Below are 15,320 nucleotides of genomic sequence, written 5' to 3'. Positions count from 1 at the left end.
GATAACCGGTTAAGGGACGCAGAAATTACTGGATAGCCCTGAACAAACTATTTAACCAGTCAGCGGCCATTTCTGGTCAGTTAAATCATTTTGAATATTGACCAATAAACTTAAATTTAGGAGCATAAAAAGTGGGTGATAACAGGGGTGGATTTAGGGCAGAAAAAAAAAGATGTTAGGAGCTTAGCAGTGATTTTCAGCACTAGGGTCATAAATCTAGACAACAAATGGCAGACTCTATCTGCCCAATATTCAGTGCTATATAACTGGTCAGAACGGATGCTGGCCAGTTAAATAGCGCTTAACCGGCTATCCACCAATATTCAGCGGGTGATAACTGGCTATCCACTGAATATCTGCGGTTAGCGGCTGGTGGATAACGGGTTATATCAAGCAATATAACCGGCTATCCACCTATTTTTATACTGGGTTTGATGGTCATATTTGGCTGCATCAAACCCTGGTATATCTTTGGCCGGTTTAAAGATAACTGGCTATGTCTGAATATTGACATAGCCGGTTATCTTCAAACCAGCCTTTAAAAGCCCGGATATTCAATGCCGATCACCAGAAATGGCTCAGCATTGTATATCTGGGTTCAACGCGTTCTGCGGGAGAGAGCCCGGCTATTTCCCACAGTCTGAATATCAGGTTCTATGCTCCTAATTTAAGATGAATTAGCTGAAAATTTAAGCTCCTAGGGTTGGCTGAAAATAGGGCACAAATTTAGGAGCCTAATTTAGGAGCATAAATTTAGGAGCTCAGCTTTTTTTGAATATTGGACCCATTGTGAATAAAAGTACCTATGAAACCACAAATGAAAACTCCTTGTACCTTTTGATATTCTGGTTCCTGTATATCCAGGTAAAGAGAGGATAAGTGTGATGGAGTATAGCATTTCGATGAAGAGAAGAAATGTTGCATTAGCCAGTCTTGAATGGACCTTCTAAATAGGGGTCCTTTTACTAAGCCACGCTAAAAAGTGTCCAGTGCTTTTGTCAGTGTGTGGGTTTCCCGTGTGCTGCAGCCACTTTTAGTGTGGTGATAAAATAGCCACATTTCCATACTTTTTTAATGGCCGTGCACTAATTTCCCAATTAGCACATGGTAATTACAACGGGAACCCTTACCAACACCTATCTTGTAGGCACTAAGGACTCCTGCGCTAACCCTGTGGTAATCGGGCAGTGTGTGGCAATGGGCCCATTCTATCCGATTAGCAAAGGGCACGCCTACTCTCCACCCATAGTCATTCCTCCCACCGTGGCTTAGTAAAAAGGCCCCATATTCAACAGAAAACAGCAATCTCATATATTTTCCAAGCAAATCTGTTTATTATCAAAATCCCAGTGCTGATGTAAAAGAAATGTCTACTTTTGTTCACAGTCATCCTTTTACACCTCCAAAATTATGTGCTACCACTGATGAAGCCAAATCATATGCAGCAGAATACACTCTTCAAACTCTAGGTATTCCGGCAGAGGGGGCAGAACCTCATACTGCACCTGCTTTTACAGGTATGTAAAGGTCTATATTGTCATGGATCCCTAAAGAAACCTGTTGATGAGTGGGTTTTACCATTTATACCTACTCTTAACAGAATTAAACTTTAAGGCTTTATTCAACCAAATTCAGGACTTTCAAAAATTCATGACCAAAAATTCTCATTCATTTATTGTGTTTTTTTAAATTGATTGAGGCCTGTGTATCTTGGGCAAAAATAATATACTTGATTAAAGGATGTACGATGAGCATGCTTCTATCGTGATGGCAAAATCAGTAATAAGAGGGGGGTCTACAACGTCAAGAAATAAATTTGATAGATTAGATCAGATTTATATTCCTTTTGCCATTGTATTCTTTGTGTATTTGCCTTCTTAATTTTAAAAGCTTAGAACTTTGGATCAGTAGGAGTCAGGAGGGGGCCATAGCTCCCGGGCACTAGTCTGAGGGAGGCTTTGGGAAGGAGTTGGAAGGTCAAAACACAAAAGCACAATGACTTTGTGATGCTGTATGTTATGGAGGGGGCATAAATGCAAATCATGACCCCTCAGCACTGGAGACCCATAGCATGCCACCACCTTAGATTTGTCTTTGGAATAATAAGGGTGTCTTCTAGGGCCAGACCAGTGGCTCAGATGTTATCTGCATCAATTACCATGTAGAAGACTCCTGGATTAATCCCTGGGTCAGACTTTGACTCCTGGAGTTGACCACGACTGGGGATGTCCCAAGACAAGAGGAAATTGCAGTGAGGTACACATAGATGGCTAATTAGAGTCTCATGGCTGCCCGATTCCCCAGGGAGTCAGACCACTTGGACATAGAGGGGAAGATTCTATATATGGCACCTAAAAAATTCAGTGCTGAAATCAGTGCCAACTAAGCATAATTCTATAATCAGTACCTAGATTTAGGCACTGATTATAGAATACGCTTAGCTCATATTTCAGCTCCTAAATCTAAGTGCATCCATTAAACCAATGAAAACTTGGTGTAAATCCCAGCACATAGATTTTGGCACACTGTGGCATATTCTATAACTAGGTGCATAAATTTCAGAATGCGCACAAAATGCCCATTTCCCCGCCCATAACCATGTCCCTTTTTGCCTGTGCGCATTAGAAGTTCAGCACACATCGTTACAGAATACGTTTAATGAGGTGAGCGCCTAAATTATAATCAGTGCCAATGAGTGTTCATTATTGCTTGTTAAGTACTGTTATCAGTGCTCATTAGCTTGTTGAGCTTCTTAAATTACGTGCATTGTTATAGAATCTGCACCGAATTCAACATCGATTTCTAGGTGCGTTATATAAAATCAGGGGAAGAGGGGTCAATATTCAAAAGTTTAACCGTGCAGGAGATGCTCCTGCACAGTTAAACCCCAAGTGCCAATATTCAGAGCATTTAACTAATTAGTGCCACTGAATATCAACACTAGGGGGTCCTTTTACAAAGGCACGCTAGCATTTTTAGTGTGCGCTAAAAATAAGCATTACAGTCACCCATATATTTCTATGGGTGTCACTAGAGTTTAGTACGTGCTAATGATTAGCATGCCCTAAAACTACTAGCACTCCTTTGTAAAAGGACTCCATAGGTTAAGGGCAGAAGCAGACAGGGTAGAGCAGCAACTTAACAGTGATATTCAGCCCACTAATTGGTTAAGTAAGGGGTCTTTTACTAAGGCATGCTAGCGTTTTTAGCGTGCGCTAATATTTAGGACGCATTAAACATTAGAGACTTCAATAGGAATATATGAACGTCTCATGCTTAGCGCACCCTAAATATTAGCTCGCACTAAAAACGTGAGCGCACCTTAATAAAAGACCCCCTGTGATCATTTCTTTTGTCACCCAATAACACACCCTTCCCGTATCCAGTCATAGGACAACATCCACATTTTCTGTTAGTGGCAACAGAGTAGTAACCTGATAACTAAGTTTAATTTCCTACAGTACCATACCTATATTTGGGTCAAGGGGCATATCAAAACATGGTGAACTAATAAACCTCCGTTTACTAAGCTGCACTAGCGACTGCCATGCACTAATGCCGACAAAGCCCATTCACTTTGAATGGGCTGTGTCGGCATTGCTGAACGGCTTAGTAAACAGGGTGGAAAGTACTGCATGCAATGGATGTATCTAACCGTACATCCATCACATGTAATATAAGGCTAAATTTCATTGGATGCACTAACTGTTGTTCTAACTGACTTGGGGTATAATAGGCAAATCCTTTAAGCCAATTCACTATCACACTTATTTTCGAAAGAGAAGGACGCCCATCTTTCGACACAAATCGGGAGATGGGCGTCCTCCTCGCAAGGTCATCCAAATCGGCATAATCGAAAGCTGATTTTTTTTTTACATCCTCGACTGCTTTCCGTCGCGGGGACGACCAAAGTTCACAGAGGCATGTCAGCAGGGTAGTAAAGATGGGACTGGGGCGTGATTAGGAGATGGTCATTCTCGGCCGATAATAGAAAAAAGAAGGGCGTCCCTGACGAGCACTTGGCTGACTTTACTTGGTCCATTTTTTTTCACAACCAAGCCTCAAAAAGGTGCCCAAACTGACCAGATGACCACCGGATGGAATCGGGGATGACCTCCCCTTACTCCCCCAGTGTTCACTAACCCCCTCCCACCATAAAAAAATGTTAAAAATACTTTTTTGCCAGCCTCAAATGCCATACTCAGGTCCATCGCAGCAGTATACAGGTCCCTGGAGCAGTTGTAGTGGGTGCAGTGTACTTCAGGACGGCGGGCCTGGGAGGGGGGGGGGTTGGGGGGCTCAGCACCCAAGGTAAGGAAGCTATGCACCTGGGAGCAATTTCTGAAGTCCACTGCAGTGCCCCCTAGGGTGCCCGGTTGGTGTCCTGGCATGTGAGGGGGACCAGTGCACTACAAATGCTGGCTCCTCCCACGACCAAAGGGCTTGGATTTGGACATTTTTGAGATAGATGTCTTTGGTTTCCATTATCGCCAAAAACCGAGGACGACCATCTCTAAGGTTGACCTAAATATCAAGATTTGGGCGTCCCCGACCGTATTATCGAAATGAAAGATGGATGTCCATCTTGTTTCGATAATACGCATTGCCCCCCCCCCCCCCTTTGCAGCACCGTCCTTAGAGTTGGGCGCCCTTAGAGATGGTCGTCCCCACCCCTCCACGTCATTTATTGCAAGATATATTATATTTGTAAAGATCTCATAGAACCCCCCCCCCCCCCTTTTCTACCTGAATACAATAATCGAATTAAAGATATCCAGGGCTTTATATTTTACAGAGGAAGCAGGACAAGCAGCGCAGTGGCGAACATGACTGGAGGAAGGCTTCTGCTGGTAGGGCTTGGGGCTGCCGCCAACCCAGGTGTCTGGGGTTGTGGCAGGGGCAGAGAGCAGTGGCGAAGCAGAGCAAAATGTGCTCTCCCCACCCCCACCCCCCACTTTGGACTCAGCCCCCCCCCCCTTACAAGAAAAATTGAGGCTATGCCCCTGGGCCAAAACAAGCATTTTACTGTCACTTAAGCATTCCTCAGAGAAGGTGTAAAAGCTAACAGGGAACATTTTAAAAAAATATAAGCTTATTCACATGTAAGATCAGGAATAAGCATATAACGTTTTGGACTTCCCAGAACATGTCCCTTTGAACATCCTGCATAAATTACATGTATAAATGGTGGCATTATAAAACTGGAGTTTACATGTCTTAAGCTATCTAGTAACGTGATAGTAACATAGTAAATGACGGCAGATAAAAACCTGTACGGTCCATCCAGTCTGCTGAGGTGGAAGGAGGTGTTTCAGAGAGCTCTGCAGACTTCCAGTGGGAGGAGAGTGAGGCCTAACTCCCTCCCCAAGGATGTGGAGGGCCTCTGGGGAGCGTTCCCCAGGACAGGCCCAGGCCATGGGGCCTCTTGGGCTCAGGGACCAGAGGGTCAGGAAAAGCGGTCTCCTCCCTTGCAGTGCCGCAGGGAGGAGGGAAAGGAGCCCTGTGGATAGAAGAGGGCCAGACTCCAAGGGAGGAAGCCGGACTGGTACCCCCCTCGCGGCCGCACGACGTCCAGCAGGTGAGGGGGAGAGAGAGCTGGCGGAGACCCTAGAGAAGAGCTGGTCTGAGAAGGAAAGAGTGGTAATGGAGATCTGTCAAGAGGCCCTGCCGGAGGTGGAGGAGGAAAGCAGTGAGGATAGTGACGATCTAGAGGAGGAAGAGCTTGTGGACTACTGCCAGGATCCAGAGGACCCGGCCAGTGGCATAATTAAAGTGGTGAAGAGAATTAAAAGTACGGAGAAGGAGGTGGTGGACCTGGGGAAGCGAGTCAAAATGGCAAAAGCCCTGAGCAGGCTGGCCCCAGCAGAGCATCGCAAAACCTATATGAAAGAGGAAACCAGGCTGCTTAGGCTTCTCCAGAGAAAAGAACAGCTGCTGAGGGCCCTGAGGAAAGGCCCTGGAAATCCTCTGAGAGAACTCTATATCAACAGAGACAGGATGGCCTCGGGGGGACAGGCCCCGTCAGCCTCGGTACAGTGGAAGCAACAAACAGAGCAGGAAGGAATCAGCCCAGGCTTTGGACCCCAGAACATTGAAGCATCAGGGGAGCTGCCAGGAACTAGCACCCAAAATACATTGAAATTCATGCAATGCCTTGCTAGTCAGTCTGGGCCAATGCAGGCAGCTTCTGGAGTAAGCAGGACTGAAGGTGGGGCTGTGGAAGCCTCATTGAGAGCACCTGAGTGTGGGAGAACAGAACAGGAAAAAAACTTAAACACTAAGACTTTTCACATTGTTGAAACAGAGGCTGCAATTTCAGGAGAGAGACCTTTTTCCACAGAAGTGGTGGTGGAAGTTGAAACAGAGAACTTACCTGGAGAAGAGGAGGTTGTCCTGTTCCCATTGCCTGTAGTAAAAGCAGACGGCAAGGAAAAAATGCCTGGGAGGCCTCACCCACAAAGCTCTGAGGAGCAGGATGTTCCAGCCAATCAGCCTGCAGCAGGGCTAAGGACTGAAAGTGGAGATGTTCCTGCAGGGAGCTGCCTCTTAAAGGAGAATGCAGGAAGAAAGGCAGGTGAAGACAAGGAGTGGTTTTCCATAGAGAAAGCACAGGAGGCCACACAGTGTTCCCCACATAAAGGTTCAGAATGGCAAGGAACTGCGCTGCCGGGTGGCGGGATGCCATGCCCGCCCAGCACTTTGGAGCAGGAGGCGCCAGCCAATCGGGCTGGAGGAGCAGGGATGGCCGCAGAGGAGAATGCTACAGCGCAGGAGGATTCCCCATGTTTGGGAGAGCGAGTGGTGCTGGAGTGCGGGAAGCCACTCTTACTTTGCAAAACGGCAGAGCAGGAAGTCCCAACGAAGCAGGACGCCAGAGGGGAGACCAGTTCCCAGGAAAACAGCGGGCCCGCACAGGGAAAGCTGGAGCAGCACGTTGCAAGGAGGGACCCAGCACAGAGAGCAGGTTCCGGGGGGGAAGGAGGGGGGGAGGAGCGGGAGGTGTTTGCCTTGCAGTGTGCGCCAGAAGGAAACTTGACTGGTACCTTTGACTTTGCAGTTGGCCAGGCTGCAGGGGTGCGAGCCAGGGGGGAGTGTTCGGGCCGGGAGGGGAGGGTTGGCTCGGTGGGCGGGGGAGGGGGTCAGGGGCATTGGGAGGGGAACAAGTATTTAGGGGAACCTGCTCTCACTGTCTCTAGCGAACGTTTTGAAGGGGACAATGGCAGGTTTTTTGCTGCAGGGGAAATGGTACAGAAGCACACTGTGAAGGCAGGGGATGTGCAAAGTCTGCTGACAGAAGGGAGAGAAGGGAGGGAGGCTGAGAGGGGAGGCAAGAGAGAGAGGGGGGGTACGGCGCAGCAGGAGCAGGGGGGTCTCAGTGCAGGAGATGGAGGAGGGGGACGGTGGGGGGGTGCTCCATCCTTTGCGGCGGTAGTAGGTGGGAGGGGCGGGCGCAGGGGGAATGGGGGGGCAGGAAGCATTGGGGAAGGATGGGGGGGAGGGTGGGGGGGCCAGGTTCCCAAAAGGAGGAATGTGATTCAGTTAAGGTGGGTGGGGGAGGGGGGGATGCCAAGTAGGGATGAGGCCCTGAAGTTGGTCTTGGGTTTAGGATTTCTCCCAGAGGACCTCTATGCCTGTATCCACCCGGTGAATATCCCAGAGTATGATGTTAGTTTTCTGACCCAGCGAGGCATGGAGGTCTTCTGGGAGAAATACGAGGGGGTAAGGGGGAAAGGGGATTGGAGAAACTTTAGGGCCGTACCGATCAGCAGACCTGACCTGGTGCAGGTAACCCTGCTGGTCCGAAATGAATCCATTTCAGGGGCGGACCTGGCCTTCTGGCTACAGCGGTACGCAGAATTGCGTACCCCCTTGTCCAAACTCCCTGACCCCAGTAGGGTGTGGGCGGGAGGATGGTGTGCGCAGGTTAGGCTGAAGCAGGCAGGACACGTGACCCAGCACATTCCCTCCGCGGCGTTCATTGGCAGGGATCGGATCCTCTGCTTTTACAAGGGGCAGCCGCGGCAATGTCACAAGTGCGGGTCATTCAGACATTTTAGTATGTCGTGCCCAGTACGGCAGTGTGGGAAGTGCGGGTCTAAGGAGCATCCTACGGAGTCTTGTGCATCTATCCGGTGTAATTTGTGTGGGGGTCTGGGGCATGCATTCAGAGCTTGCCCTTGGGCCTCCCATAACGGGGGAGAGGAGGACATGGGAGGGGGCGGTCCAGTTCAGAGGGAGAGGGGGGGAGTGAATGTAGGGCGAGATCAGGTTCCCGGGGTGGGGGGGAAAGGAGCTGCGGAGGGACAGGGAGTGGGAGGTGGGGAAGGGTTGGGGGAAGGGCGGAAGCGGCAGGACGGGGCAGATGAGGGTTGGACGCGGGTGTCAAAAAAACAACGGAAGGTGACGGGGGTACGGGAGGAAGGGGGAGGGGAGGCAGGAATGGGGATAGAAGTAGAGAACAGATTTAGGGGATTGGAAGATGAGGAAGGGGGTGACGAACTGGCAGGAGAGGAAGGAGAGGATGGGATGAGCCGGCAGGATGGATTGGAAAGCATGGCAGACGCTGGAAAGGGAACAGCGGGTAAAAGGAAGAAGAAGAAGAGGGAGAAGGTTTTGAGGGACGAAGAGGAGGAAATGGTAGTGGAGGAGGTCGGGGAGGTGGGGGGCAGATTGGGGGGGGCTGAAGGGAGGGTGGGGGAGAAAAGGAGGGTAGGACAGGAGGCAGGGATGAAGGCAAGAGAGGAGAGGGAGGATGGGCTGGAGGCAGGATTGATGGAGGGGGTCGAAGAAGGGGCAGAAGGGGCGGGAGAGGAGGCAGGGGGGGGAGGGTCAGTGGACGACTCCCAAGAAGGGAGGGAGGTGGGCGAAGAAAAGAGGAAGAAGGGGAGGAAGAAAGTAAGGAAAGGGGGGGGGCTTTTTGAGCTAGGGGTCCGGGACTGGGCGGACGAGGAAGGGGAGGGTGAAGGGGAAGGGATCCCTGGAGGTAGTATGGAGCAGAGGGAAGGTAGCCAGGAGGGCGGGGGGTATGGAACGGCACAATGATGGCTGGACTGCTGTTAACATTCGCCACACTTAATGTGGCTAGTGTCGCCTCCCAGAGGGCGAGATGCTTGGCGTTCGATGGCCTCTCTGCCGTGGCGGTGGACTGTTTTCTTCTGCAGGAGACCAGGCTGCGAACGCTGGAGGAGGTTCGGCGGGCAAAGCAGGCCTGGAGATGGGGGCCCTCTATTTGGGGTCTGGCAGGGGAACGGTATGGGGGGATAGGCATCCTCTTCAAAACATTTAAAGTAGAGATCCAGAGGGTGGTGGAGCTGGGAATTGGGAGGTGTCTGGTGTTAGATGTGAGATTGCGGGGGGTGGCTTTGCGGGTGATTAACATCTACGGGCCGCAAAGCAAACGGGGAAGGGCAGCACTGTTTGGGAAAATTCGGCCGTACCTTTACACCTCACGGCAGCTAGTTTGGGGGGGGGGATTTAACACAGTCCTGAGGAAGGAGGATAGGGGGAGGAGGGCGGCGCAAGTAGGTTACGATGGGGTACGGCTAGCAGGGATCATGAAGGGAGCGGGATTGGTGGACGCGCACATAGAGTTTGGTGGTGGGACGCAGGGTTTCACTTTTGCCCGGGGCACTTGTAGAAGTAGAATCGACCGGTTTTAGTTCGGGGAGGGGCGTGTGGGAAGGCACCAAGGGTGGTAGAGGTTGATTTCTCAGACCACAAGATGGTGCTGGTCGAGCTGGGGGGAGGGGGGATTCACGGATTGGGGAAAGGATTGTGGCGTTTAAATCAGAAATGGTTGAGGGAGGGGGTGTTGTACCAGGAGTATCTGGAGTTTCTGGCAGACCAGGTATCCATTCAGGGTGTCTTCCCTTCCCTAGGGGACTGGTGGGAAGTTTTGAAACACCGCACCAGGGGGTTCTTTCTCCGTCAGGCGAGGAGGCAGGGGAGGGAGGTCACCCGGCTAGGAACTGCTCTGAGGAAGCGAAGGGACAATTTGATTTCCAGGGGAGGGAAGAGGGAGGACATTGAGGCCTTGCAGCAGGAGGTGGAACGGGTACAATACAATCGGTACTCTTCCCTCGTCTATGAGCGGGACTTCGGGAAGCTGCTCAGCCCGAACCCTTATGACTGCTGTAAGGAAAGAAGGGAGAGGAGGGTGGTAGAGGGGTTAAGGGATGAGGGGGGGACGCTCCAGCAGTCTAGGGAAGGTATCTTGCAGGTGGTGGGGACCCACTTTGGGCGGGCCTTTTTGGACCAACGGTTGGGGGAGGAGGCCATGGCGAGGTACATTGAGGAAACCCCAGGGGTGGGTAAGGGGGGGCCTCATCTTCGGGCCTTGCTGCGGCCGTGGACGCTGCGGGAGGTACAGGAGGCCATTGGGGCCTTGCGGCGCAGGACGGCGCCGGGGCCAGACGGACTCCCGGCAGAGTTCTACCAGCAGTTTAGGGATCAGTTGGCGCCAGTCTTGTTGGCAATCTGGGAGGCGGCACGAACAGGGGGATCCTTGCCTGAGTCGATGGGGGCATCAGCTTTGGTCCTTCTTAGCAAAGGCAAGGACCCCCAGGATGTGGCAAATTGGCGGCCGATTGCACTTCTGAACACCGACCGGAAGATCTTCGCTCACATGCTCCTTGCCCGCATGAGGAAGATCTCCGGGGAAGTGCTGGCAGCCCCGCAGGGGTGTGGGGTCCCGGGAAGGGGGGTGCTAGAGGCAGTGGCCTGGGTGAGGGAGGGCCTGGAACGTAGTCGGGTGGGAGAGGGCAGGCTGGTCGTGGCCTTGGACCAGGACAAGGCTTTCGACCGAGTGCAGTGGGGTTTTTTATGGAAGGTCCTAGACCACTATGGATTCCCGGGGGAATGGATCGCGCAACTTCAGTTATTGTATGCGGGGGCGCGATTCTTTCCCCTGGTGAATGGATGGAGGGGGGCGGAGGTGGGGATCTCGGCGGGGGTGCGGCAGGGGTGCCCGTTGAGCCCCCTGCTGTACGCTTTCGCCATTGATCCCCTGGTGAGGAGGCTGGAAGGGGGGGGGGGAGGACGGGCTCAGAGGAGTGGAAGTAGGCAAAGGGAATGTGTTGCGAGTCATCGCCTATGCGGACGATATCACCGTCTGGGTGGCGGATCGCAGGGAGGGGAGGAGGCTGCAGGAGACCCTTGCAGCATACTCCCAGGCTTCGGGGTCTCGGGTAAACCTGGGCAAGAGCACCAGCTTGTGGGTGGGGCCAGAGGGACGGCGGTTTAATTTAGGTGGAGGGTTCCCGGATGGGATAGAGAAAATGAGGGTTTTGGGAGTGTATTTTGGGGGAGGGGATTACGGGCGGGAAAATTGGGAACAAAGGATAGCGGAGGCGAGGGAGAAGGTGGACCGCTGGAAGGGGTGGCGGATGCCCATGGAGGACCGGGTCCGGTTGCTGAAGAGCCAGGTGGTCCCCATGTTCCTGTTCCTGAGCTACATCTGTCTCCTGCCGGAACGCTGTTTCACGGCAATTTACAGCGTGTTCTTTCAACTCCTGTGGGGGAACAGGATGAACCCAGTTCGACGTAATTTCACTTACCGGTCGCGGGAGGAAGGGGGGGGGGGATGGTAAACCCAGTCTTGCTATTCTCCTCCCTCTTCATCCAGTTTAACCTGGGGCGGGCGGGGGGTCTGAATGCCCCAGGATGGGTACACAGTGTTGTCCAGTGGTGGGAGGGATTTTGGGGTCCTTGGTTGGGGGGAGGTAGGGTGGGACGGTTGCGGAAAGGGTTCCCGGAGGGGGTAGGCTACTATAAATCTTTGGTAAAGCTGGTTCGGCTGTGGGACATTACATGGGAGGAAGTTAGGGCAGGACAGAGGGAGATCTGGGTGGAGCGGGTTCGCTCCCAACGCTTCTCCTCTCCCCTGGCTCTTAGGGATGCTCCGGAGCCCGTGCTGAGGCAGGGCCTGCGGTTTATTTCATCCAAACGCATCCCACACAAGTACAGGGACATTGCTTGGCTGTCCCTACATGGCAGGTTGTATGTTAGGGCAAACCTTCGGTGTAGGAACCAGCAGGACCGAGACTGCCCGAGGGGGGAGTGTGCTGGCCGGCTGGAGACCATGGACCACTTCCTGAAGGAGTGTCCATTCTCCATAGCGGTTTGCCGGAGAGTGGCTGCCTTGCTGGCCATCCCCAGCTTCACGTCCTACACCTATGCGGACTGGGTGTATGGGAGGCAGGGGGAGACGGGGCGGCTAGAGCCAGGTACCGCCTTTCTAATCTCAGTTATCATCAGATACTGCCTATGGATGGCTCGCTGCGGGGTGTCCCTGGGCCAGGAGTGCAGGTCTGCTGAGCAGGTCTCCTGGGACGTTGTCCGAGCTGTCCAGGAAGTGGCCCGATGGGAACGGGTGGAGGTGGGGGTAAAGACCTTTGGGGTTTGGTGGAAGCATGTACGCTTGAAGTTGAGTTGAATGTTTGGGGGGGGGGTTGGGGGGGACGGTTTTTTGTGTAAAATTTGCATTTTTGTATAAAAGTATAGAGGGGCTGGCTTTATAACTGCACAGTGTAATGTATTGAAATTTGATTTTCCGCTTTCATTTAATAAAGGAATTCTCCAGTCTGCCCAACAAGGTAAACTCATTTTGCATGGTATGTGATACTTTATACCGAGTTTGATTTGTCCTTGCCATTCTCAGGGCACAGACCGTAGAAGTCTGCCCAGTACTGTTCTTGTACTACGTTCTGAAGCTAACACTGAAACCCCTTAACATTTACACTCTATGCAAATGCTATGCCAGGGTTCAAAACTGATCTCCTCAATATATTATGGTTTAGGAGAAGTTAAATCACATGTCAAGATATGCTGGTGCTTTATCAATGTTTCTCTTTCTGAACTTTTCCTGCAGGATACGCCATTACAAATGCGGCTGCAAGTGTTGCAGCTAGTCAACTGAAACAAGCCGTAACACTGGGGCAAGATTTAGCAGCTTATGCAACATACGAGGCCTACCCTGCCTTTGCTGTTGCCGCACGTGGAGATGGATATGGACCATTTTAAAGACTTGCATACACTAAGCCACTGTTTAGTCAATTAGATCTCAAAAAGCACACTTATAACTCAGACGTCTGCTTGTTATCTTGTAATTGTGAACTAAGCTCTGTGCTAAAATTAGAGGTAAGGGTAACTATATTTAATAAGCGGTTTTAGATTGGTAAGTAGTTATGAATGTACTCATATACTAAAGATAAAATTAATCAGGCAGGAATCTATGTTTTAGAAAATAAACAAAAGCTGACCTGTTAGCTCAAAAAAAAAAAAAAAGACTAAAGGGTTCTCAGGTTCTTTGTGCATTTACAAAGAATAATCCGTACTCAAAAGTAGAACCATTTAGAACAGCACTTGCTCAGTTAACTTAAAGATCTAGTTGATGAACTTAAGAGCAAGATTGTAATATACTTTTTGAAATAATCAGGAAATAGTCCCTCTTTCACATACCTCTGTTTTTACCTCTACAATAGTTGTGTTACTGTACCTAACACAGCCTGATGTGTGGCATGAACTAAAAGCCAGCAGTGTGTATCATCTTAAGGTGTCTTACCAGTGTCATGTCATTGATATTGTTGACAGCCCATTCAGGTTGGGAACCCTGCAAACAACACACATACTTCCCTCTATTAAATCTCAAGTCTTAGTACAATAAATCACACACTAATTATAAATTGGAGGAAAAAGACCTTAAATAACCACCAACATATTAGGGCCCCTTTTACAAAGTGACGGAACCTGTACTAATCTGGCATTACCGCTGGGTTACCGCAGGAGCCCGGTGGTAGTATTTTGAGACTAGATTACCACAGTTTTTTCATGAAGTCAGTCTACTGCACAACAAACCCTAGCCCCCAAAAGAACTACTGGCTCACTATTGGAACTATAGGAGACAAGTGTCCCAAATTCACCCACCAGAAACCTGGTAGCCTTACTCAAACCCCATCACACCTGTAAATGTTGTTCAGACATTCCAATAAAGACTGATTTTACATAGGCCATCTATGTAGAAAAGGAGACATCCAAGTCTCAGCATTCACAATTTACAGAGTATTTTACAAAAGGCTTGTTGAATGTGCAGCCTTTTGTAAAATATTTCTAAGGCCACGGGGAAAAAGTCACATACTTTATAGCATGTTCAGTGGGAAAAGACATTTTACAATGGAACACATTTTTTAAAAGTGACATCATTTGATGTTTTGAGCATGTAAGTGTCAGTGTTTTCATATGCAAGTGATGATTTTGTAACCTACACGTGCCACCACTTACACATATAAATAAATGCCAGCTTTTACAAAACTGGATATCCAAGGGAAACGTTTTTGAGGTGATTTAAAAACCACTAGAGAAGTTAGCACAATTGTCCTCTAATCACTCTTCCAAACCCCTGGTCTAAACAAGTATTTTGATAACCCTTACACTTGCTTCAAAGCTGGTGCAAATGCCAGTGCCCAGACTTTATGAAGTAGATTTGTATTTCTGTTGCAAAATAGAAAACACATATATGCTCTCAGACCCGCCCTGACCACATCCAGAACATGCCTTTTTCAACATTGCATTTACATGTGCAAATGTTCATGCAGGCCTTCTAAAATAGCCTCCATGATGTAGCCAATAAGCCTTTGGTATAATAACTCCACTTTCTAAAATTATTTTGAAGGCTAATATGTTGGCACCTACATGTGTCCTATCAGTACTCCACCAGTACATAACCATACTGACTCTAAACTAAAATGGACACAAACTTTTGGAGTCAGCATCAATATATGTAGTTCTCAAGCTGAATAACATCATTCTAAGTAAAATTAACTCACCTCACAATCTTCATGTAGCTCCTTAAACTTGATATTAGTCAGTAAGGCCAATTGCTTCTTTACTTGTCTTATTTTATTTGCTGTTCAAGATACATGGTTTTGAATTGTAGCGATAAATGTGTTGTGACCCTGAAAAACCTATCACCAGTTATGCTTTTTTTAAAGATAATCAATAGAAATAAAATAAAATAAAACATGGTAAAGAAAATAAGATGATACCTTTTTTATTGGACATAACTTAATACATTTCTTGATTAGCTTTCAAAGGTTGCCCTTCTTCGTCAGATCGGAAATAAGCAAATGTTGGTAGATGACAGTATATATAATTGAAACATCAAAGCATTTCAGTGACAGTCTAATAGGATGGGGGTGGATAGGTGAGAGACAGGAAGAGTCAGGTGGATGAGGGACAGGAAGATTTGCATGGAGACAGGAGGGTGACAAAGCAGTACAATTTTATGTTTTATAATGGGCTAGAAAACCCAGATCTTTGTTAAG

General features: G+C 49.4%; 1 protein-coding gene across 3 annotated transcripts in view; it reads left to right on the top strand.

Annotated features, from left to right (window-relative positions):
* Nucleotides 1-14,981, top strand: part of A1CF (APOBEC1 complementation factor) — a 136,275-nt gene extending 121,294 nt beyond the window's left edge. For all 3 annotated transcript variants that reach the window (XM_030203095.1, XM_030203093.1, XM_030203094.1), the window contains 2 exons: nucleotides 1,387-1,517; nucleotides 12,869-14,981. In XM_030203095.1, the coding sequence (XP_030058955.1) occupies nucleotides 1,387-1,517; nucleotides 12,869-13,020 (283 nt within the window). In that variant the 3' untranslated portion in view covers nucleotides 13,021-14,981. The remainder of the gene's footprint in view (nucleotides 1-1,386; nucleotides 1,518-12,868) is intronic.
* Nucleotides 14,982-15,320: the final 339 nt, after the last annotated feature.

This window comes from Microcaecilia unicolor, chromosome 5 (genome assembly GCF_901765095.1).
Source record: "Microcaecilia unicolor chromosome 5, aMicUni1.1, whole genome shotgun sequence".
NCBI lineage: Eukaryota > Metazoa > Chordata > Amphibia > Gymnophiona > Siphonopidae > Microcaecilia > Microcaecilia unicolor.
This window is presented reverse-complemented; position numbering and strand designations above follow the sequence as displayed.